Source organism: Haliotis cracherodii, unplaced genomic scaffold (genome assembly GCF_022045235.1).
Source record: "Haliotis cracherodii isolate W230 unplaced genomic scaffold, xgHalCrac1.p SCAF_7, whole genome shotgun sequence".
Lineage (NCBI taxonomy): Eukaryota > Metazoa > Mollusca > Gastropoda > Lepetellida > Haliotidae > Haliotis > Haliotis cracherodii.
This window is the reverse complement of record NW_027266330.1, coordinates 7,585,239-7,599,309: the sequence shown is the minus strand read 5'-3', so window position 1 is coordinate 7,599,309 and position 14,071 is coordinate 7,585,239. Positions and strand designations below refer to the sequence as shown.

General features: G+C 42.2%; 1 protein-coding gene across 1 annotated transcript in view; it reads left to right on the top strand.

Annotated features, from left to right (window-relative positions):
• Positions 1 to 10,029, top strand: part of LOC139448099 (tetratricopeptide repeat protein 14-like) — a 33,655-nt gene extending 23,626 nt beyond the window's left edge. The window contains exons 12-15 of the mRNA XM_071229613.1: positions 186 to 308; positions 1,275 to 1,389; positions 3,317 to 3,579; positions 6,609 to 10,029. Coding sequence (XP_071085714.1) covers positions 186 to 308; positions 1,275 to 1,389; positions 3,317 to 3,579; positions 6,609 to 9,357 — 3,250 coding nt within the window. The 3' untranslated portion in view covers positions 9,358 to 10,029. The remainder of the gene's footprint in view (positions 1 to 185; positions 309 to 1,274; positions 1,390 to 3,316; positions 3,580 to 6,608) is intronic.
• The last annotated feature ends 4,042 nt before the right edge of the window (positions 10,030 to 14,071 follow it).

Genomic DNA, 14,071 nt, shown 5'->3' with positions numbered 1-14,071 from the left:
GCAGTATCATGAAAAGGATTTAAAGGGACAGTTCTGAATGTAAATTATAAAGTCTGTGCCATTATAGTTTTCTGAGTGAGTGAGTATGGTGTTACACGGCTTTTGGTAATATTCGGACTGTATCCAGAGTTTTGTAACAGTATTATACATGTCATTGTCCAAAAAAAGAACTTATCTCTGTGAAGGTACGCCAACAATGAGAGTTTCACAAGAGCAATTGAGGACTTTGAACAGGCTCTCAAGATCAACCCAACACACACCAATGCCAGGAAATATCTGTTGGAAACCAAGCTGGCCCATGGAAAACTGTGAGTTATTCCCACCCACAAGTCTTAAAAACTGACTTATTCTCAAAACCACCCACAAGTTTGAAAGCTGTTTGGACTAGTCTAGAATCTTTTTAAAAACCACTGAAATATACAATGTTTGAGAGAACCACCCCATTCAGCATGTAGTGCCTAATGATTTGCAACCATTTTGCACTACAGGAACTCCCCACCTGTGAAGATTCCGGGGTAGAATAGGTCTTCAGCAACCCATACTTGCTGTAAAAGGCGACTATGCTTGTCGTACAAGGCGACTAACAGGATAGAGTGGTCAGGCTCGCTGACTTGGTTGATACATGTCATCGATCACAATTGCGTGGATCGATGCTCATGATGTCAATCACTGTATAATCTGGTCCAGACTCGATTATTTACAGACCGCCGTCACATAGCTGGAATATTACTGAGTGCGGTGTCAAACAACAAACAAACAAACTACAGGCACTCCCTCACATCAGGCAACCCCTATCTCAACCTATCGGAAAAGTTAGTCAAATCTATTGATCAAGTAGATATTGAATTGATGTATGGGGCTTAAAAGTACTTCTTCTGGTCAGGTGACCTCATTTGCATATTTGTCGCGGCTTAATACCAAATTGATTTAATTGGTTTGTTGCATGGATAACACCATCCATTATGCTTAAGGATTTAGCTTCACACTTAGTTATTAAGCATGGCAAATATAGCCTGCTTGTTTCCCCATTTGGTAACATTGTTGTACTCCTGTAGCTACTAAAATTGGCTGTCTGCTGTATAGGTATATAACCTACACCTAATAAGTATACCGCATGACGTGCTACTCTATGTATCAATATGTAACATTGTACTGAATTGAATAAAAAGTATTTATAAAAAATAAAAAATAAACCACCATCCTTTATACATGTATAAGAAAAGTAACAATATATTATCCAATTTTACTGTGCTGAACCTGACAACATTTTTCAGATTTGAAGATCAGAAGGATTATGTGTCATCGCGGGAGTGTTACCGCCAAGCTGTAGCTCTTGACCCAGCCAGTGAAGAGGCCTTGACCTTTCTAAGATCTTTGGAGCACAGGATGGTATTATTACATAATTTGTGAAATATAATATCAAAACTTGTCCTGTCTCACACTATGCATTTCTTCATTCTTCTTTTGATGCTGACATGGAAACGTCCTAGAACAAAGTTTCCACCTTCAAAACTCCATTGGGTTTCCTTGTAAAATGAGGGCGGTCGGGTAGCCTAGTGCTTAAAGCGTTCGCTCGTCACGCCGAAGACCCGGGTTCGATTCCCGACATGGGTACAATGTGTGAAGCCCATTTTTGGTGTTCCCCGCTGTGATATTGCTGGAATATTGCTTAAAACGGTGTAAAACCATACTCACTCACTCACTCACCTTGGAGAATGCAAGTGCTGGATGTACACAGTGTTGAAATGATGACTGGATGGGCTTGTGGTATATCTGGCTTATCCTTTAAAAGCTTTCCACTTATTGTAATATAATGATTAAGTGGAAGTGCAATGTGCCCCAGTAGCAGTTTTGGCAACCCTTGGAATACCAAAGCTCCAGATAACTTTTTGAGCAATTGAGTTTTAACTCTAGGGTTTCTTTTTTATTTGGATTATTACATTTTTTATTGGGTAACCAAGATTTTTTCACTCATCTCTTCATCACTCTATTGGGTTTGTACCAAAATTAGTGAACATTATAAGATTTAAAAAAATATGAAATGATGTTTTAGATGTTTATAACTGTTCTAAATATCTCATGACATAAAGGCTTAACTTGGAAAGTAAATAAGCTTGTACATGTGTTTCGGAAATTAGCTCCCTTGTACGCATGATGAAAAAGCTTCATAGGGTATTTCTGCGTGCTGTTTTTATACATTTGAGTTTCTCATTTATTGCATGCATTTCTGTATGCAAGTTAATTAAAAGTAATTGGGTTTTGAATATTTTGTGGGTGGTGGGGGCGCTTATTTTTACGCAAATACGCTGCTTATAGCTGTGCAATATCTGGTTTGGCCCCAAGGGTTTTTAGGAGACACGTATTCTGTATTTACACAAAACATGTCCCCACACCATGGCCATGAGAAAGAGAATGAAGAGGTATGTCATGTAATTAGGTAGGGTTGTATCGCATGGGATTGAAGTGGTGCATGACCCATTGTTTAGGTGGGATGTGTTCGGGTGAAATGGGTTTTTTAAGCTGGAAGTTTTGTTCTGACATTTCAATACCAGGGTTGAAAGAAGAAGGAAGAAATGCATCAAGTGAGATAGGATAATAATCTAAATACACAATTTATAATAAAACTTTCAAAATATCTTTCCACAATGCCCTCGTGAGGATTTGGGGTTAAAATGAGTCCCAATGGGTCGCCTGTCATAAGAGGCAACCGATAGGCAATTGGTGACCTGGTTGATTGTGTGTCATCGTACCCCAAAGATGTAGGGCGTTGCTTATTATATCAATCACTGGATTGTCTGGACTATTTCCAGACAGCCTTTATGTAGCGGGAGTATTGCAGAGTGCGGTTTTAAACAAACAAAGTAATCTTCCCAGATTTGAAATAAACATGCAAGTTTGATTAGACTGCATAAGGTACATATATTTCACCATTGGGGGCAGTGGGATAGCCTAGTGGTTAAAGCGTTGGCTCGTCATGCCGAAGACCCGGTTTCGATTCACCACATGGGTACAATGTGTGAAGCCGATTTTCCGACGTCCCCCGCCAAGATATTGCTGGAATATCACTAAACAGCTTTGGGCTGTAAAACTTATCTGTCTTGCTCCGCATACATTCATGCACAGTCATTGGATTGTCTGGTCCGCAGTCATATAGCTGGATTATTGCTGAGTGCAAGAACATATTTTTAGATTTCTGTGCTCTTATCTTTTTTTCAAATCCATCAAAGAAAGAGTGATGACGTTTCATTTTTTTCACATTATGGCTTGATGTTTCAATCTGCAAACAGAAAAATAAGTACAGTGTCACTTTGTTCAGGTCACCACTGGCATGCCAGCTCAAAGAAGCCGTTCCCGCGATGGTAGAGACGAGTCACCAGTGCACCACAGGGAATTGTCCGGGCACAGACATAGAGAAGAGTCACCACGGAGACACAGAGATTGTTCACCACGGCGACACAGAGATTGTTCACCACGGCGACACAGGGACGCATCACCCCGTCGTCGACATGATGAGTCTGTCTTTGAAAGGGCAACTGATAAATTAAGACGTCTTATAGAAGAAGAGCAGCAGGAGCCAAGGTAATACACCAAGGGAATGGTTTACTTGGCGAAAGTGGTTATTAGCCGAGTATGTTTCTGTCTCATAAATATCATATCTTTTTCCAGGACTAAAACTTGTGTCATGAGAGTCTAAGGATAGTGTAATATATACTTCTTGTTCCTGAGGCCAATCTTTATCTTCAGCTTGGTTTACAAATGCACCAACTGAAACAATTAAAATGTGAAAAATATTAAAATTTTCTACATACTGACTGGAATTTGGGGGCCAAAAATAGATAAATCCTCCAAACATGAAGTCTGGCCTAAAATGTACTGAACAACAAAAGTTCCTGTGACTTTAAATAAGATTTAATGCAAAGTTTTGTTTTTTACCAAATCTGAAACAATTTTGGTTTGCAACAGATAAAAGACTCCTGTAAGTGTTCAAATGGTTTAATATGCCATACTGACTTCAGAAAATGCGTGATTTCATAAAAACATGAACATGCCAAAATGTCAATTTACAAATCAATAGCGTGTGTGTCCACCTCTGGTTGTGATGCAAGCGACACATCTTCGTCTCATGGAATGGACCAGGCGTCGCACTAAGTCCTGTGGGATATCTGTCCACATCTGCTGGAGCATGTTACAAAGTTCCTTGAGTGTCTGTGAAACACGTGGTTGAAGTCGAAGGCGCCGATCCATCTCATCCCACATGTGCTCTATTGGTGAGAGATCAGGGGAGCGAGTCGGCCAGGGGATGACATTCACGTTGTTTTGTTGAACAGAATCAAGAACAAGTCGGAACAATATGAGACCGGGTGTTGTCATGTTGAAAGGTAATGCCTGGGCCATGACGATGCAATAACGGTAGAACAACAGGGCCAATGATCTCGTTGCGGTAGCGCTGTCCACTGAAATTTCCCTTTACCACTATCAAAAGGGTCCTCTGTCTTGCTGTAATCCCACCCCATACCATAAAGCTGCCGCCCCCAAACCAATCTTCTTCCATGACACAATGATTGACGTAACGTTCACCTCGACGTCGGTACACTCGATTCCGTCCATCACTGTGGCTGAGGTGAAAACGAGACTTGTCAGTAAATAGAACTTGTCCCCACTGCATGGCCGTCCAGCGTACACACTGTCTGCACCACTGTAGACATGCTTGAGGTGGTTTCCTGTCAAAATGGGACGTTTGGTGGGTCTTCTGGTGACAATCCCTGCACATCTGAGGCGATGACGTACGGTTTGTGAAGATATTCGTCAAAAGCCAGGGATGCTTCTTACAGTCATTGTTGCTGGCTTGAATCGATTTCGTAGGTGTGTTGTTCGAATCCAGTTGTCTTGTCCATAATTGGTTATGCATGGCCTGCCACTCCGAGGATGGTCTCTGACGGCATTCGTCTGTTGCCAACATTGCCATAAACACCAAATGGTGTTTCTGTGGACGTTCAATTGTCTTGCAACATCATGTTGACTCAATCCTGCTTCAAGCATACCAATGGCTCGCAGATGCTCATTTTTGGACATGCGTGGCATTTCGTAATGTTGAATAAATGCGTAATTTTGTTGTGTTTCTGAGTGGTTGTTGTCAGCGCGATGCTAAACAATGCATATGGAATCCCGAAAACACACATGTTTATATACCCATTCTTGGATAGTGAAATGCATGGGGCTTGCATAAAAGTCAACTTTTGCATGGAATGCATGCTTTTCTGTAGCAGTTGCGTTTTTGTGACTTGATTCCATACATGTACTACAATATTGAAAACCAAACTTTACTTGTTTGAAAAATACACTAAAACATTGGTGTCACAGGAACTTTTGTTGCTGAGTATATGTCATTAATAACACACAAACACACCAGGGCAATATTCTCTTTGTCATATGCAGTAGAACAGGGTTTCTGGACAAGAGGAATCAGTTTGTTGTATACTTTGTTCATTATTTTCATGTTGTTCGTTATGTATGTTTTCTCTTGGATACATGTGCCATCTTGGATACATATTTACGTAATTTTTCATGTTTATTAGGTTTAACGTTATCAAACTGTGGGTGCTTCAAGATTATGTGTACGTTCCTGTTACATTCCACTATCACGTCTAGTGACGTTTTATCACAAAAATGACATTTTGATATATTTTCATGCACCTAAGTTGAAATAGCAGTTACTCCTGAAACTTGGGATGAATGCATTACGCTCAAGTGCACATGTAAGACCCTGAATGAAGAAAGTTTTTATATCTCCGTGGCTTTTCCCACCATAAATAGTTCATCCATTTTTTGGCCGTAATCAAAAGAAAACTACCCGTTTTAAGAAGCCAGTGTGACCTACCATGACTTCTAGCAATATGTGGCGCAATTGTCTATATGGTACTAAGATTAACCAATCACAGAATGTCATCAAATTCTGAACAAGGACATGAACAATACACTGCCTATTGATTCCCGACACAAACATCCTGAGGTTTTTGACAAGCTGATTAAGGTACTTGACACAAGCATTCTGATGTTGTTGACAAGCTGATTAAGGTACTTAACACAATCATTCTGATGTTGTTGACAAGCTGACTGGGGTACTTGACACAAACATTCTGATGTTGTTGACAAGCTGACTGGGGTACTTGACACAAACATCCTGATGTTGTTGACAAGCTGACTGGACTACTTGACACAAACATTCTGATGTTGTTGACAAGCTGACTGAGGTACTTGACACAAACATCCTGGGGTTGTTGACAAGCTTACTGAGGTACTTGACACAAACATTCTGGGGTTGTTGACAAGCTTACTGAGGTACTTGACACAAACATTCTGATGTTGTTGACAAGCTGACTGAGGTACTTGACACAAACATTCTAAGGTTGTTGACAAGCTGACTGAGGTACTTGAAACAAACATTCTGAGGTTTGTTGCCACAAACTTACACATTATTTTACAGGTTATTAACACAAACACACTTTGGGATTAACAATGACTTTTGAGGTTATTGACCGATTATACCCTTTCTTAGGTTATTGACATAAACCTGCTGTGGTTATAAACTTATTGAGGTTTATTTCCAGGAGAGATGAGAGGAAGAGAAAGTACAAGTCCGGGATGGAGTCACCACCGAAACAGAAACTCCGTCGTGATTTTGAGGACAGGGAGGAGGTGGAGGACTCCCACAGACCATGGGGCTACAACCACATGGTCAGCAACCCTTACGCCAGCATCTTCAACAGACAGGAGGTGTCCATACCCTGCCTGGGGTCTCCAGAGGCACACACAAAGGCAGCTGGGCACTCCCTAGAGTCTAATGTGTTTCCAGAAGGATTCTGCAACCCACAAGATCCAAACTTTGTTCCCAAGTCCAGAAGACCCCAAGAGGAGTATGCAGGTGGGAGAGTGATAGTACCCACTGATAGTGACAGACAACAAGCTTGGGGAGAACTGAAGCTACGGAGGATGTCCCACGGGGACTCCTCACCCAGTGAGCTTGAGAGGAGTCACAGCCCCAAAAGCACCAAATCCTCGAAGAGTCCTTTTGATGAAGAAGCCTTCTTGTATGGTGAGAGTGAAATTGACACTTTGCAGAGAAAGTCTCAACGTGGCTTAAAAGGCCGACGGTCAGATGACTGGGAAGAGAGAGAAATGGAGAGAAGCGGGGATGAGAAGAGATGTAGGAACTACTGCATGGAGGATATGGAGCTAAAAACACATTCATCTGAGTCCCCTGAATGGGAACATGTGAAAGCGGGTAAGGTTGTACGACTAGAATCCCCAGCTTATAAAAAAGGAAAGGGGAAAGGAAAAGCCCGTCGGGCTAGAAGCTCCAGCTCAGATTCCAGTTCCGGATCTAGTTCCAGGTCCAGTTCGAGTTCTAGTTCCAGTTCTTCTTCCTCTTCCTCCTCTTCTTCATTCGCAGACAAACCAATGGGGGATCGTTATGAAAAACGTGGTGTTTCTATACCCATGGGACTTCGAACAGATGGGAGTTTCATGGACCAGGACTATAACAGATCTTATTCAGATGAGAAACCAAAGAAAGCAAGAGAAAGGGAGTATAGTGAGGGTAAATATGCTAAGTCAGCAAAATATTCGGACAAAGAGGATAAATTGGCAAAGTCAAGGAACCAAGGTAAACATGACTCCAAATGGGTAGGGAAAGTTGAAAGGGATGACAGGGGTTCTAGTATTGACAAAAATAGCTCAAAGAAGAAAAGAATGCTTGATACAAAGAAAATGTCTGACAGAGGAGATGAGGATGGCAAGAGAAAGAAAGAACCATCTGGTGAAGAAAGAAGCTCTGCTTCAAAAGAAAGATGGACAGAAGAATCCAAAAGATCCAAGTCCCCCGAGAAGGTGCTTCAAGACTCCAGTGTGTCTTCCTTCAGTGAGAAGTTGGAAAAGGCTCAAGGGGAAGATCCTTCTGTTACCATAGGTGGGTTTGGGAAGATTGATGAGTTGCCCAGAGACGACGGCAAGGGTGAAGGTCCCCCACCGTCAGCCCTGTCCAGCAGATCTCTGTTCCATGTGGCCTCCAAGTGGGACGACTCACCACCCGTCGACATCAAGATCAAACCAGAGGGGAAGAAGTATGAGAATATCCAGATCAGTATCACAACCAGTGGGAAGTCTGTCACTCCAAGTGATCCCAGTGGCATTCATATCTTTTCCGGGAAACAGCTGTCAAAGTATCGGGCTGATAAACATGTGGAAGAGAATGATTCAGATGATGATGAGCTTGAGCGATTGTTTCTCAAGGAGAAGGGCGTACAGAAAGTTCCAAAGGGGAAGAAATTGCAAGCAGCCAAAGGCAAGATTCAAGAATCTTCACAGAAGGGTGAATCTCTGGCTTTGGTTGGTGAGAATTTTGAAAGACAGAGTTCCGACAGAAATTCAGAAAGGAGGGACAGTCGGGGTAGCCGGGAAGTGTCCAAAGACAGGTCAAAGTCTGAAAGAGAAGATGATGCTATATTCAGGCCAGGGAAAGGGACGAAGGGAATGGGACGCTATGAGGAGGACAGCAGCAGCGATGACAATAATCATGACAAATATAAAACTGATCGTTTTAAACGGAACTCTCATCATCGTGGAAAGTATCGTCGACACAGTCATGATGATCATGAAGATGATCATTATCCTGATGGTGACAGATGGCAAGATAGATATGATGATGGTCGACGTAGTCGATACGATGATGAACATCGTCGTAAAGACTATTCTTTGGATAAACGAAGGGGGAATGATCGAAATAAAGGCAAGGAGTGGTTTGATGATGATAGTTATGATTACACTAGACAAGACTGTAGACCACGAATCGGTCGAAATCGGCGATGTGATAGATACTGTCGAAAAAATCATTGTGAAGATATCGGTGAAAGAAATACCGAAAACAGAGATAGGAGTAGATCACGTAGTCCTCCAAGGAGGAGGTCTAGGTCATACACATCATACACATCATCATCATCATCATCGTTGTCATCGTCGTTGTCGTCGTCAAGGAGCCGATCAAGGAGTTGGTCAAGCGAAAGATCACCGCTAAGAAGACCTTCGTCAAAGCAAGCAAGAAGACCCTCGCCGAAGCAAGCATTGAGGAAAGAAGAACCCACGAAAGTTGATACTTATGTTGCAAGACCAGCAATACCCAGCACTATTGTAGCGGCTCCAATTGCCACTGATGCAGCAGAGCCTGTGTTAGAGGCAGATGATGAAGTAATGACTGAGGAGAAAAGACAGTCGCTACGTGAGCTGGAGTCCTTTCTCACCAACCTTAAAGACAGGAAGAAACAACAGTGGATTGCAGAGGGAAAAGTCAAGACAACAATTTGAGATAGCGCAGAGTTGCTTTCAATGTCATTAACATTAAATATTTGTTCTCACTACGGGTAAACAAACATCTGAGGATATCCCATTACAGGTCACATCAGAACGACTTTTCCTCCGAACAATCAGAGTGTCACTTGCCAGATCAGGAAAGTTTGTGAAAACATTTTGTGAGTGTAGTCTGGAATAGAAGTCACCATTTTGAAACTAGTGTCGTAAAGCTCGAGAAAACTGCTAACTGATTGGCTAATGTAGAGTTTCCTGTTGGTTTTTCATTAGTTGGTCAAAGTTCGCAAATGGTCATTCTGATGTTACCTGCAAGCAATGGGATTTCTTTGGATTTTTGGTGTCGTGGTGGCGGGCACTAAGATCTAATTTTAATGAGATTGGGTAACCTAGGGCATTTCATGTTCATTTCTTTGGTTTACAGATGAGGTTGTAATGAACATAATGTACGTGAGGAGTGTGGCAGAAGAACATAATTCATTTGTACAGCTTTATTTATTACCACCAATCATGATAATCATGATAATTACACTTTCAAAAATCGAAATCACAAATTTTATAACCAGCTGATCCAGACAAGTGATTTCTCAGTGATCCACAAATGTCTTTTACTTTATCTAATACTCAAACCTATCACTCTGTAAGTGTTATCAGTAACTTTAAAAATTATCAAAATTGTCACATTTCTCAGAAAAAATAAATGAAGATAAGAGAATTTGAATTTATTTGTTATCTCATATTACTGAACACAAAAATAGAAGGGTGTTATATTATTTTGTCACAGACATCAAAATCTGAAAACCAATTGAGTTTTTTTTGTCCAAAAAGGATTATTTACAAGTTGCATAACTGGAATATTGCCCAGGCAACCACCATTTGAAGTTCTGGAGGAGGACCTGGGAGTTTTGTTAGACACTGGATGATGTTTGGGCCCTGTGTCAATGTACGCAACCTTTTCTATAAAAGGAGGATCTGAGCAATTTATATTTTTCGTCCCAACAAAATATTCCAGGACATGTCCAGCTAACAAGTAACGTTGGGGGGTAAAACCGAAGGACTATTCATATTTTTTGTTAAATTCCCACCACAATCAATACTTTATCATCTGTGTGATGGGGGCCTGTAGATAGTCGACTGTACCAGGAAATCCAGTGATTGTTTTTTTTAGAAAGTTGGAGTGTGATGACAAGTCACCAGCATGACCACCCGATCCTTTACGTCGTCTCTTCTAATGCCATATTCAGAAAGCTACCTATCATCTGGTGGGAAACGATTTTTGATATACAATGCTGTATGCTTGTCTTTACAATGCTGTATGCTTGTCTATACAATCCTGTATGCTTTGCCGTACAATACTGTATGCATGGCTATACAATGCTGTATACTTGACAGAGCTGCCTGAATGCTTGACAGTGTTGTCATGAATTGGCTTTTCACAACAGGATATGCTTACCAATGAAGCAATCAATGGTTTAAATATCTTACTGCATCACAAGATATAATGGCTTCTTTGAGAACCAGCCTAAATTAACCAGTCATGCAAGTTTAATGTAAGATAGTGACATTGATCTTGACCTGAGGTGTAAATATGAAAAGTATCTATACTAGCCACATAAAGAAACTGTGCACTGAGAAAATATATTCTGGATTGAAATACAACACAGCAAGAACAAAATGATGCAGACGCTGTAGCAGCTGAATGATCGGACCATAAGAAAATGTCAACGGGACCTGAACAACATCTGTTATGATGACGTCAGAAGATCAAAATTGAGTAGGGGGTCAAACGACAAAGTCAGAAAGTCAATAACGGGTATGACCACTCTGTGCGAGAATCACAGCAGTGCATCGGCGATGCATGGAGTCCACCAAATGGGCATGGAAGGCCTGGGGAATGGCCTGCCATATCCTCCTCAAATCCTGTGCCAAGTCACGGACGTTATCTGGAGGATGTGGAAGACGACGCAGACGGCGCTCCATTTCATCCCACACATGCTCTATTGGGGAGAGATCTGGAGAAATTGCAGGCCATGGCAGTAACATGACATTGTGATGGTGAAGGAAATCCATTGCGACCCTAGCCGTGTGAGGACGAGCGTTGTCCTGTTGAAATGTCAATCCCGGGCCATGACGTTGCAGGAAAGGAATGACCACAGGCCTCAGAATCTGATCTCTGTAGCCAACACCGGTGAGATTGCCCTGAACAACCACCAAAGGGGTTCGGTGCCGTGCTGTTATCCCACCCCAAATCATTACAGAGCCACCTCCAAAACGATTCCTCTCCACAATACAGTTGCGTGCATAACGTTCTCCCAAACGCCGGTAGACACGTTGGCGCCCGTCACTGTGGGAAATGTTGAACCTCCATTAATCTGTAAAGACAACATTTCTCCACCATATTCGAGGTTGGCGAACATGATTTCGACACCATCTTAGACGGTTGACTCGATGACGGTGTGTCAGGATGGGACGTATGGCAGGGCGTCGTGGTCGAATCCCGTACTGACGTAAACGATTCCTGACAGTGTTGGGATGGATACGGCGCAGTCCAGGAATTGTCTGGGACGTCGTTACTGCCGTTTGGAACCTGTGTCGGAGATGTGTAACTCGAATCCATCTGTCCTGTCTTGGCGCCGTTACTCGGGGACGTCCTGAACATGGGTGGTCGGCAACGTCATTTGTGTTCTGATAACGCCTCACCAATGCCGATATCGTGTTACGATGGCATTGGAAATGTGTTGCCACCTGTTGTTGCCTCATTCCCGCTCGGATCATTCCAATGGCTTCATGACGCTGTGCAGCTGTCAATCTTGGCATGATTTGCTTGTGATATGCTTGTGTCTGCGCCTGAGAAGTTTTGAATTTTTGAATGACCACAGATCATGCTTTCCAAAGTGACAGCGAATTTTGAGTTGCACATGCTGTGTACAGCTGCACAGGATGCACGTGCAGTAACACATTGCACGTCCATAGGCCCCCATCAATGACGTCATATCGCATGGTACGTGCATGAGCGTTTGAATGTCTCCAATAATTGCTGTGTTCAAACCTATCTTTCATATATGGACGGTGTGCCCTTATATTTTCTCCGTGCACAGTTTCTTTATGTGGCCAGAATATATGTGCATCACATCACTTACAGTCCGTTTGACTCCAAATGAGAACGATGAATTGCAAAATAACTCGAAATCCAGAAAAGTGTATGAAACATCAATACGGTACTTGACCATGAATACCCTGTACCCAACAGAATCTGAATTTTGTTTAATTTAAGACCAATGACGGATGAAGTTCTTTAAGAAACAATCATGTAATTTTGTATAGAAATGTGTACATGACACGTAGGGGGACAAACCGTGGAAGGAACAGCGCAAGCACGGTCTGCACGTGCTACACAGTGACCGTGTTCATTCAATGACAAGATGCGCTACTCAGCAGATGTTAAACAGTTGATGTTGAATGTGTGTGATTTCTTTAGAAATGAAGCAGAAAGAGCAAAGCCTTTTTATGCAATTAATAAATTCTTGAAACGAGCTTTAAAAGCTCTTGGTATGTCCCCTCAGAAACGAAAAAAATGTTGTTAGTCGACGAGATACAAAATAGTCAGGCCAAGGCGGTAGGGAACAAAACCACGCAAGGTTGATAAATTAGACAGTTTTCAGAGGGATCAACTCAGACGCACAATTGTTAAACTCCACTCAGAAAATAAGTACCTGTCTATGAATTTTGAAGAAACACCTTGAAACTGACCATGATTTACGTGTTACAAAGTACAAACTATGGCAGCTGTTGCATACATTTGGTTACAAATAAAAAAAAAAATAACTGGAGAAAATAGGGCTGTGTTGTGTGAACGGTCTGACATTGTTCGTCTCCGAAATCATTACCTTCGTACCATCAAGCAGAAACGTGAAGGATATGAGCCCGTCTTCTTAGATGAGACGAGGGTAAATGCGTCACACACAGCCAGCAGTCAGTGGGTACCAAGTGGTGACTGTAAGGAGTCTGGTAGAAAGTTTCCAATGGGAAAGGGTGAAAGACTCATAGTTCTCCATGCTGGTTCTGCTAGTCAGGGTTTTCTGCCAGACTGTGACCTCGTCTTTAGAGCCAAGGCCAAAGACAACAGGGACTACCACACAGAAATGAACGGCAATGTATTTCTGGAGTGGGTGAAAGATAAATTAGTCCCTGCTTTGCCTACCGAGTCTCTCATTGTCATGGACAATGCACCGTATCATAGTGTGCAGGATCCAGAAAGCAAGACTCCAACCTCTAATAACCGTAAAGGAGACATGGTTACTTGGCTGCAACGGAGGAACATTACCTTTCCTTCTCGAGCGACGAAACCACAGCTCTATGAAATCATCAAAACTATGAAACCTGACCCCGTGTATAAAGTTGACAGTTACATCAAGGGTCAGGGTCACGCTGTCTTACGACTGCCACCTTATCACCGCGACCTGAATCCAATCGAGTTGGTATGGTGCATCGTCAAGGGTGACGTTGGACGATCGAACACAACGTTCAAATTACGAGACGTTGAACAACTCGTAAAGGAATCCCTTGGTCGGCTAAAAGTAAAACATGGAGGCGTTGTGTGGCCACAGTTGTTGACGAGATGGAGCTACGTTATTGGTCACGAGATGGACTACGGCCAGCAACAGTCCAACCTATAATAGTGGCAGGGTATTCATGGTCAAGTAACGTATTGATG